Raw genomic sequence first — 11,348 nt, 5'->3', positions numbered from 1 at the left:
TGCCATATGTCTGATATTGATAAAAGCTCAAAATGTCAGAGATGCCTTTTAACGTGCATGCGTTGCACGTGCCGTTTTCGCCAGGAGACTGTATTGTTTGAATGAGTACCAGGAATTTTATGCAAACACACGTACACAATGGGCACAGAAAATATAATGGATGTAGGGGGTGTCCGAGGTGTTGGTATTTTCCTTATGTACATGGCCTGCACATACGTACTGCGCAAGGCGGCTATATAGCGTTTGAATGCACACACAGGAAGGAATTTTCATGGAGTATATATCTTCTATATTGTGTATACTGTCAGATATTGGTCTCTCTATATACGATGGCTAGACTTGCCCGCTCGGCAAGAACACTGGCCATTTGAATAAACAAAAAGGCATCTCCATGCAGGAAGACAAATATATGATGTAGCAGAGAAGAGCAATGAATTCACTATTTGGATGCCGTAAATGTGACCGTGATGATGAACGGAGGAAGGTATAGACGAAATAGCTCGGAAAATCTTGGATGATTATATGTTGGAGATGGCCGATGACGAGGAATGCCCTATCGAAGACAGCCTTGACGACTCCATGCTCGACGTCTCCGATGATGAAAATCAGAACAACACTGAAACTTCAAAGCAGTTCCCGAAGGCCACGTTGTCAACGAGTTTCTCGGTGATGATGGTAATAACCATGTGAGCTGCCTCATGAATGAAGAGTGTAACGTCGAAGAATTCACTGAAGTTCATATTGGCGATATTTCTGGCGAGTATATTCGTCAGAGCTACTATGTAGATGCAGACGGTTATGTCATCGACTTCCATTATGATGACGACTACCATAAGAATGAAGACCAATGCAACGCTGAAGACCTGGAATGTCATAACCAGAGTCCCGCAAGAGAAAACGCGGTTCTTCAAGTCGAATATAAGTAAATCTTGTTTATTGGTGAAATATGACAGATGCTTGCAATCTGTATGCGTTCTGTTGTACAAGACATTAAAAATATCAGACACCACAAGTGATGCAACAGCGCATAAAAATGGCCCGCGCAGAATGAATCGCCGCCATCGGCACCTCGTCATATTTTCGATTGCAGAAAGGAGATGGCGCCAACGAGGATCGCCAGAGAGAAAATGGCTTCTGCGAGTTTCGACTCGTCGATTTCTACGCAGGTGGTTACAGCTTTGCACCATGCACGGCTCAACCGAGTAAGGGGCATTGTGAAACTTCGCACGATATAAAAGTTACTGTTGGTATACACGCAAGTTGTGAGCGCAGTTTCACCGCAAACGAGCCAGCGGATGAAGCGATTTTGGAAAGCACTCACGATAAAAACGCAAAATACTGTATTGTCAAACAATTACGACCAGGCCCCCGTGTGGTTTCGACTGTCCTGAGAACTGCATGGTTCTAATGAAAGGGAACTATAGTGTTCACCTGTGCGTCACCGCGGAAACTGCCCCCCTATGTCATCTCCAAAGGAAAAAGATTCCTAATGACGCTATACCCTAGGAAGTTGCAGTTCGAGCTGAAGAAAAGTGCTGAATGGATGGAAGAAGAGCTTGCGATCGGCAGAAAACATTTTAGCGGAATAGCTCAAGCGCAGCATGCTGGCCAAGCGATCGCGGCTCGTCTTGGACAGCTTCCGCAGTCACTTGGCGGATAGGGGAACACCTGCACAGTATTCGCACAGACATGTCCGTCATTCCGGCCGGCCTCACGAGACTCCTGCAACCCGTGTACGAAATCATCAATCATCCTTTCCGAAGTAATCAGAACGGCAGGCAAACCAACAAACCAAACATTTTTGTTGTGCAGATCAAAGTAACCTAGACTGACCTGCTGAATCCAATGGAGATGAGAATACGGGAGTTATCCAGGACACTACTACGTCTGTTCAAGTGAAAGGTGCAGCGGCAAGGTTTGTGCTTCTCACATGTTCTCAGGTCACTGCATTTAGTACTTAAGATGAAGACATGCCGCTTGCGTGCTCCTGATTCGCGAAGTCAAGACGATTCACTTTCAAGTATTGACTCAATGGATAAGTGAGGTTATCCGTACAAAGTGTGAAAGTGAGAGGAAGTGGGAAATAACTTTGGTGTTTACATTTATGTTTCGCTTACTGCATTCCTGTTTTCTATAAATGGTTTGGTTTGGTTTGTTGTGTTTAACGTCCCGAAGCGACTGAGGCTATGAGAGACGCCGTGGTGGAGGAGTCCGGAAATTTCGACCACCTGGGGTTCTTTAAAATGTACTGACATCGCAATGCAGACGGGTGCCTTGCTTTTCGCCTCCATCGAAAAGCAAGTCTTCCTTTTATATTTCGTGCTTCTATGTAGGTGCTTTTGAGTTGTCAGAATGCCTATGGTGCTTAAAAGCAGCTGAAACGTGTTCTGCATCACCATAGGCAGTTGGTGGCAACAGCTCCTCCTGTCGTTCAGCCAGGAACCTGGGAATGTAATCAAAAATGTTGGCTGTCGCTACGTGCTCAATATTTGTTACAGTAAAGTTCCGTTCATAAATGTTTGGGGTACTTGGCTTTGTTCACTGGGATTTAGTTGATGTACTATACTGTAGTGTGCAGTACGGTGTATGCGAAAATAAAAGATAGTTCATAGCCATGTACATCGGTGCAGTTGGGTCATCACGAATTAAACTGAGCAGCATGCCAAGCGCCCTCTGTTTGTTTTGTTTTTTTAAGCGGCTCTCAAGCTCACTAGTTTGCATTGCAATATGCTGCACGCATTTCTTGTAAAAGTTCTTGTATATTTTACCATTTTAGGAAAATAACGATACAGTAGAACCTTCTGTCATAGGGTTTTCAAGAAATGCTGGGGCTTATTGTCTGGGAAAATGCATGAGCCAAATTCATTCCAATTATGAAGAATATGACTAAGAATGAAACACAGAGGCAGGTATTCACTGATCCTGCCACCTCCTACAATGGCTGGTCAGGGATAGTTGGTGCAATATCTGAAGAGCTTTTCTGATGCTTGCAGATTTCTGTATCTGCATTTGCACTGATCTTAGTTGTCTAGTTGTAAGGTTGTCTGGTTTGCGTCTTGTTTAAAAACTACCAGATGGCGCTATGTGCCTAACGACAGTTTCATCATGTGTAGCGTCTGTGGAATGATTTTTCCATAGAGCTAATACAAAAACTCCTCCGACCAATTATATCGCGCGAGTATGGACCGAGAAAGAAAAGAAAGAAGCGTCACAACAATGAGCAGCTTCACGCGTTTTTCAAAAGAACAATCACGACGAGAATACAAGGATCATTAAAATTTATTTAATTTAGGAAACCAAAAAAATTATGTTTCCATCAATAATCTTCACATTCAGATGCATTACGGGTATTTTAAGCTGTGGACGATTTGACGTATCCTGCGTAGTGGTGGCGCTACTAGCCAAGTTGACGCTGACGTTAGCACTATACTGATGTTGCTCGAACGAGGTTATGCTCGAACGCGCGGCCATGGATTTTTTTTTTTTTGGGCAGCATCGCGCTAACGGACCGCGCCTAGGTCGACTGGCCGCTGTGGTTCAGCACCAAAGACCGAATGACCGACTACAACGAAATAACCAAAGTGTTCCGCCTAGCTCGCAGAACTCTTCCACACCCTTTGCTCGGGGCTCAGTCGAGAGCAAGCCGTTTTATTCAGACAGCTACAGACAGGCTCACTCCCAGGTCCTTCGCTGATGCATAGAATGTATCCCGAGACGCACCCGACAGACAAATGCAGAGTCTGCCGAACGGAGACGGCCGACTTCGCACACATGCTGTGGAATTGTACAAAGTACCAGGAAGAAGCTAAGTCTGGGAGGATCCCGCCGCGACTGGAAGCAGCCGCAGGGAGCGACAATCAAGAGGAGTAACTATGGGCTGTCCAGCAGGTCATCAAGGCGCTGGCCCGGCAAGGAACCAGCGAGCCGGCCACGGCGAACGGGGACCCAGGCCGCGCGGCCGGTGCCCAGAGGACGACGTAGGCCCCGTCCGGAGCGCGCGCGCGCGAGCGCGCTCTACTGCAGGCCCCGAATAAACGTTTTACCAATCCACTCCAATGGGCAACATCAATTTCCCAATGTGCAGTTCTGGCCTGTAGAAGCGTTCGTGAACGTCCAGTACACCAAGTCCACAACCATTCAGGCTTTCGTTACCTGGACCGGGATGGCCAGCAGGGACCTCATCTGTCGTGTGCAGGCTGAGGCCAGCACGCCACACGCATTCACACCGATAAGCATCACTCCCTACTCATCGTACAACATCCCGAAGGCTGCACTTCCCTGCGACCTCAAGTCAACACAGGACACACAGGCGCCGCGCTATCACGCCTTCTCGTACGTATCGTGTGATCTCAGACATTATATGCACGTCTCATGCTTGCGTGTATGAAATCCCTCTCATCCAAAAGTGTTCGCATCGAATGATGAGAACAGAAAAAGCGATGTGTTGTGCGAACAATGCAACGATGAAGATCAGGCAGGCAGCGTTTTTGTTTTGCTTTCTGCGTTTTGGGAGTGTTTTCCTGAGTCATTCATTTTATGCTTTTTTTATATAGCAGCACTGACGAAGATGTCCAAATCTGGAGGCTTGATAATTTTGAGATCGGCGAAAGGACAAGGACAAAAACGTCTACCTCGCCATGGAGAAGGAGACGAACTACCTCGTTGCGCCCAAGGTGTCTACACTCAACTATCGAAATCAGTACGGGTTCATTCACATAAGGACCGTTCGTCCCTTACACCAATTCACGAGGTTGCATTCTGCACTATACTGTTTGCTTGTTTGTTTGTTTTTCACATTTCGAGGCCGGCATGTGGTGCGGACACATGTGACCCGACGCAATCAGTTGCGCCTCGGTGATCAAGTGTGTTGGCCGTGATGTTCCAGGATGACGTGCCCAGAGAGACAACTGCAAAGAGTCAGCAAGGAACGCGTAGGCTCGTGCGCCCACGACTTATGCTTATGCGTATTTGAGCGACGTTGCCAATCTATGGTTTCGCAACTATGAAACTGACATCTCTACCTGGACAGCTCTCAAGACTAGCCTAACCGATGTTTCTGGCCGCCCTGCTATACGCAAGCCTCGCGCCTAACAACGCTTGCAAAGTCGGGCACAAAGAGCCGGCGAAAAATTCACAAGTTACATAGAATGTCGTCGACCTCTGCAAGCGCGTAAATCCTACCATGAGCTACGCCGATAAGATCAGCCACATTATGCAAGGCATTGATGATGATGCCTTCCATGCTCTACGCCGAAAACCCACGAACTGTGTCCGATGTTATAAGCTTCTGTCAGAGGTTCGATGAGCTGCACAAACAGCGCCTTTCCACACGACGTCCTGGTCTTTAGCAGGCCACCCTTTCAAGCTTGTCTCTCTCCGGGGACGGTGCCCTGGACCAACAGTCGCACATTGAGTAAGTTCAACAGTTTGTTCGTGAGGAAGTAGCACGCCAGCTTTCCTTGTCTGCCTGCCCAACAGCGCCTGCGACGTGGCTCACTCCTACTCTTCAGCGTTTCATACAAGAGCAGATCGCTGAGAGTCTGCCATCACCTCCTCAGCAGCCCATGGCCGCGGCACCACTTCAAGGTGCTCGTCGATTTGGCGGGCGACGTGCCATTCACACACAGTGAGAGACGAAGGATGAAGCACTTGATGTAATAAGACAATGTTGTCTTTGAACAAAAGCATAGAGTACAGAAAAATTATTTACAAAAGACAGAGAGCCGACTACATTTCAGAAAAGACTGCATGGACGGAAACTAAGCACAACTCCACGAGCTCGTACACTAACAGCAACATGGACCTTTAGCTCTCTTTACGACTTCTAAGCCGGGGCCTGCCGCTACCGGATTGTAGCTTCGTCGACAACCAGGAGCCGAACCTTCGAGACGGGGAAGAGAAGTGGAAACAGTTTAGCGGTCCCTAATGTGTGCTTCCCCTCTCCGATTCGCTAGAGTAGCCCAGAAATTTTTCGGGGCCATGGGCTACAAGGTCCGCGCTATGGGATGTACACGCGAGCCAGCGTGCCTTCAAAATAAGTCGACAGACCACCACCGCCCTTTCAAGGACCTTATAATTTATTTTGCTCGAACTGTCTCAGAAAATGTGTCACTACCATTGACTGGAGACCTGGGAAGATGCACCCGATGTACATATTCAAACCGGTCGCCGCCATATTGCAACAAAACGTGCATCGAGTTATATCCGTGCTGGAATGTTTCTAGCTATGCCTGTGCGGGATGGTTTTCTCCGTGCACACATTTATGGGCGCTGACGTTGCAACGGCACGCTTACGCCATTGAGTACCTACCGCCGGGGCAGCATGAACAAGCTGGTCGATGATTTATCCAGCGCACCGTGGAAAGCTGGCGGAAGCACATCAAGGCGCAGAGCACTGCAGAAAGCGGCGTCGCCGCTATTCGTCACGCCGCGATTGCTCATCACTAAGCCACGCCCAACTGGTATTTTTTATTTTCTCTTCGTGAAAGAAAAAAACCACTGCGGGACAGGCTGTAAGGTAGAATTGTCATTTCTGCGTTTTCCTTCGAGTGTGCTGGCATGGAGCAACACACCGCGCAAAAATGCCGTCGCGCTGTTGCTGCGTTGTGGACCTGGACCATGGCGAAGCTTGGCAAGGTCAGAATTACATTTAAAAGCAGTTGTCAAACGCCATACGACAATATGAACCGAACGAGATAGATTCGCCCGTTGCAGCAGACGACAGCGTAGCTGGCGATACCCACCGCGACCGCCTCCAGCTCCGGAGCGTCTGCTAGTGACAACCCCGGTGGTGCATTGCCGTCTGCAATTGTGCGCGGTCAGTTTATCGTGCTGTGAACGGTCCCGCAAGTCGTCAGACTTGCAGTACTTGCAAGGGAATGTAGTGTGCCATGCAACATGATGTCGGGGCGTGATACAATTAAAGTTCACCGAAAAATGAGAAGGGTTCAACGCTGCTGAATCAAGCAATACTTGCAAGGGAATGTAGTGTGCCATGCAGCATGATGTCGGGGCGTGATAGAAGACGTTCACCGAAAAATGAGAAGGGTTCAACGCTGCTGCATCGAGCAATATGTTGCGGTAACTTGTGTACATTTCTATGGGTTGCCCTCTCAACTCGCACCCCGATACGTTTCGTGGTGTTTAAAAAATTCTTCGCCTCGGTAATGAGATTTCACACTTCCACGATCTATTCCAGGGCGTTCATGGTTGCTCTGTACCAAGTAACGACATCACAGATGAGCCGTAAAATTAGAAGTCTGCTTTGGAATATTTCGCTTCCATGTATTCCTATAGGCACTAAGCCTATTTTTCACCCCCAGTCGGACCACGCTGGCGATAGAAGCGCCACCCGATAGTGCTTACGTCACAGATCGGTGTTGGTCTATACGTTTCAGCCTAGACTGCCGCATGTGGGAAGGAATGTCAAAGGCCGGAAGTCACAGATGCTGGCCTCCCAATGTGCAAGGGTTCAACATTCCTTCTGGGCTAGCAGGCTCCTTTCAACGTGGAAGAAGTGTATATGATATTGGTGAAAGGGCTAATTGTCAGAGGTGCCTTTTAATGTACATGCACGGGACATGTCGTCTTCGCCAGGAGGCTAATTGTTTGAATCCGTACAAGGCATTTAATCAAATATATGTCATGTACATAATGGGCACAGAACATAGCTGTCTTGATGTACAGCCTCGTCCACTTCTAGCTATAACACGGTCACTGCTTTCAAAGCTTCATAGCGCCTTACGCGGCCATGCAATAAAGCTAAATGGCAAGCCATTCGAAGCACCACCGCAGGGACCTTCTGTGTTTGTGTCGCTTTGCTTCGATATGAGCCTGCGCCGGAGGCAATGTTGCTTTTAAAGCTGTGCCCCAGTTATAGCTAGAAGTGGACGACCCTGTACATGGTCTGCACATACATACTGCGAACGGCGGCTATAGAGTTTGATGCACGCACAGGAAGGAATTTTCATGGATATTGTGTATACTGTCAGATCTTTGTATCTCGATATAAGAGGGCTAGACTTGCCTGCTTGACAAGAGCACTGCGCCATTTGAATCAACAGAAAAAAGGCATCTTCATGCAGGAAAATACCTATATACCGATCTCCGGGCTCCGAGGTGGCTTCTGGGCCACGAGACTGAATCGTTTCAATCAACACAGGAAGGCATGATTCATAGAAGACATATGCTATCTACGCACAGAAGAAGGCAGGACCTGATGCACGGTCCCTTGAATGCCGGATTCCATCACAGGTGCTAGTCTCTAGACGTATTGGTGCTGCGAATGCGGTCTCAGCCAAGGGATCGGATCATTGTTATGAATAGAGAAAAACTTCATGCAGAAAGACACATCACGTATATGATGTGGTCATTGATGATGGACGGAATGGCTGCACTGTCGCCGGCATGCCCTATGTAATCACGGATGCTGGTCTCAATATACAGGGGCAGGCAGGAAATTCCCTGTTGGCAACGAGGCTACATTGTTAATCAATAAACTTGACATCTTCAGGGAAGAAGAGTAGGCAAAAGTAGATTATATCGGCACGGAAGGTGGCAGGAATGGATGTTTTGTCCCTTGAATGCCGGAATTATCAGTGGTGCTGGTCTCTCGAGGCATCAGTTGCATTAACTACGGAAAGCTTTTTCCATGGACTATTATATATATATATGTGTGTGTGTGTGTGTGTGTGTGTGTGTGTGTGTGTGTGTGTGTGTGTGTGTGTGTGTGTGTGTGTGTGTGTGTGTGTGTGTGTGTGTGTGTGTGTGTGTGTGTGTGTGTGTGTGTGTGTGTGTGTGTGTGTGTGTTGGTTGGTTTCTGGGGTTTAACGTCCCAAAGCAACTCAGGCTATGAGAGACGCCGTAGTGGAGGACTCCGGAAATTTCGACCACCTGTGGTTCTTTAACGTGCACTGACATCGCACAGCACACGGGCGCCTTGCTTTTCGCCTCCAGCGAAAAGCTGCCGCCGAGGCCGGGATTCGATCCCGCGGCCTTGGGAACAGTAGTCGAGTGCCGTAACCACTGCGCCACCCCGGCGTGTGTGTGTGTGTGTGTGTGTGTGTGTGTGTGTGTGTGTGTGTGTGTGTGTGTGTGTGTGTGTGTGTGTGTGTGTGTGTGTGTGTGTGTGTGTGTGTGTGTGTGCGTGCGTGCGTGCGTGCGTGCGTGCGTGCGTGCGTGCGTGCGTGTGTGTGTGTGTGTGTGTGTGGCCACTGATGATGGAATTAACTGATGCACTCTATGCTCCTTCTGGGCTAGCAGGCTCCAGCGTTCAAAGCAAGCAAGGAATACTTGTTCATGGAGGAAGATATGCCATGTGCCTGATATTGATGAAAGCTCAAAATGTCAGAGATGCCTTTTAATGTGCATGCGATGCACGAGCCGTCTTCGCCAAGAGACTGTATTGTGTGAATGAGTACAAGGGGTTTTATGCAAAAACATGTACACAATGGGCACAGAAAATATAATAGATGTAGGGGGTGTCCGAGATGCTGGTTGTCCTTATGTACATGGTCTGCACATACGTACTGCGCAAGGCGGCTATATAGCGTTTGAATGCACACTCAGGAAGGAATTTTCATGGAGGATATATCTTCTATATTGTGTATACTGTCAGACATTCGTCTCACGATATATGAGGGCTAGACTTGCACGCTCGACAAGAACACTGCACCATTTCAATCAAAATAACAAGACATATCTTTATGCAGCGAGATAAGATACCTATATGATGTAGGCATAGAAAATGGAATGAAGTCACTATTCTTTGGATGTCGGAATTGCGACAGTGGTGATGATCGGAGGAAGGTATGGACGAAATAGCTCTAAAAATCTTGGATGATTATATGTTGGAGATGGCCGATGACGAGGAATGCCCTATCGAAGACAGCCCTGACGACTCCGTGCTCGACGTCTTCGATGATGAAAATCAGAATAACACTGAAACTTCGAAGCAGTCCCCGAAGGCCACATTGTCGACGACTTTCTCGGTGATGATGGTAATAACCATGTGATCTGCATCATGAATGACGAGTGTAACGTCGAAGAAGTTCATATTGGCGACATTTCTGGCGAGTATATTCGTCAGAGCTACTATGTAGATGCAGAAGGTTATGTCATCGATTTCCATTATGATGACGACTACCAGAACAATGAAGACCAATGCAACGCTGATGACCTGGAAGGTCATAACGAGAGTCCCGCTAGAGAAAACGCGGTTCTTCAAGTCGAATATAAGTAAATCTTGTTTATTGGTTAAATATGAGAGAGAAGCTTGGAATCTGTATGCGTTCTGTTGCACAAGATATTAAAAATATCAGACACCACAAATGATGCAACAGCGCATAAAAGTGGCCCGCGCAGGGTGCAACGCAACCATCGGCACCTCGTCATATTTTCGACTGCAGGAAGGAGATGGCGCGAACGAGGATCGCGAGAGAGAAAATGGCTTCTGCGAGTTTCGACCCGTCGATTTCTACGCAGGTGGTTACAGTTTTGCACCATGCACGGCTCAACCGAGTAAGGGGCATTGTGAAACTTCGCACGATATAAAAGTTACCGTTGTTATACACGCAAGTTGTGAGCGCAGTTTCACCGCAAACGAGCCAGCGGATGAAGCGATTTTGGAAAGCACTCACGATAAAAACGCAAAATACTGTATTGTCAAAGAATTACGACCAGGCCCCCGTGTGGTTTCGACTGTCCTGAGAACTGCATGGTTCTAATGAAAGGGAACTATAGTGTTCACCTGTGCGTCACCGCGGAAACTGCCCCCCTATGTCATCTCCAAAAGAAAGATTCCTAACGACGCTATACCCAAGGGAGTTGCAGTTCGAGCAGAAGAAAAGTGCTGAATGGATGGAAGAAGAGCATGCAGTCGACAGAAAACATTTTAGCAGAATCGCTCAAGCGCAGCATGTTGGCCAAACGATCGCGGCTCGTCTTGGACAGCTTCCGCAGTCACTTGGCGGATAGGGTTAAAGAACACCTGCACATTATTCGCATAGACATGTCCGTCATTCCGGCCGGCCTCACGAACCTCCTGCAACCCGAGTACGAAATCATCAATCGTCCTTTCCGAAGTAATCAGAACGGCAGGCAAACCTACAAACTAAACATTTTGTTGTGCAGATCAAAGTAACCTAGACTGAACTGCTGAATCCAAAGTAGATGAGAATACAGAAGTTATCAAGACACTGCTACGTGTGTTCAAGTGAAAGGTGCAGCAGCAAGGTATGTGCTTCTCACATGTTCTCAGGTCACTACATTTAGTAGTTAAAGGCCCACTGTCCACCTTCCGGTCGAAAATATTTTCTTCCCCGGTGACTGTGAGACTTCGCCCCTAGAAC

At 47.8% G+C, this 11,348-nt stretch overlaps 1 protein-coding gene across 1 annotated transcript in view; it reads left to right on the top strand.

Annotated features, from left to right (window-relative positions):
• Positions 1-531: 531 nt before the first annotated feature.
• Positions 532-11,348, top strand: part of LOC146180868 (uncharacterized) — a 46,624-nt gene continuing 35,807 nt past the window's right edge. The window contains exons 1-2 of the mRNA XM_084575671.1: positions 532-675; positions 4,085-4,336. Of these exons, the coding sequence (XP_084431797.1) occupies positions 532-675; positions 4,085-4,336 (396 nt within the window). The remainder of the gene's footprint in view (positions 676-4,084; positions 4,337-11,348) is intronic.

This window comes from Amblyomma maculatum, chromosome 8, assembly GCF_055883805.1.
Source record: "Amblyomma maculatum isolate TAMU_Amacu chromosome 8, ASM5588380v1, whole genome shotgun sequence".
Lineage (NCBI taxonomy): Eukaryota > Metazoa > Arthropoda > Arachnida > Ixodida > Ixodidae > Amblyomma > Amblyomma maculatum.
The sequence above is the reverse complement of the archived record's forward strand: the minus strand, read 5'-3'. Positions and strand labels throughout refer to the sequence as shown.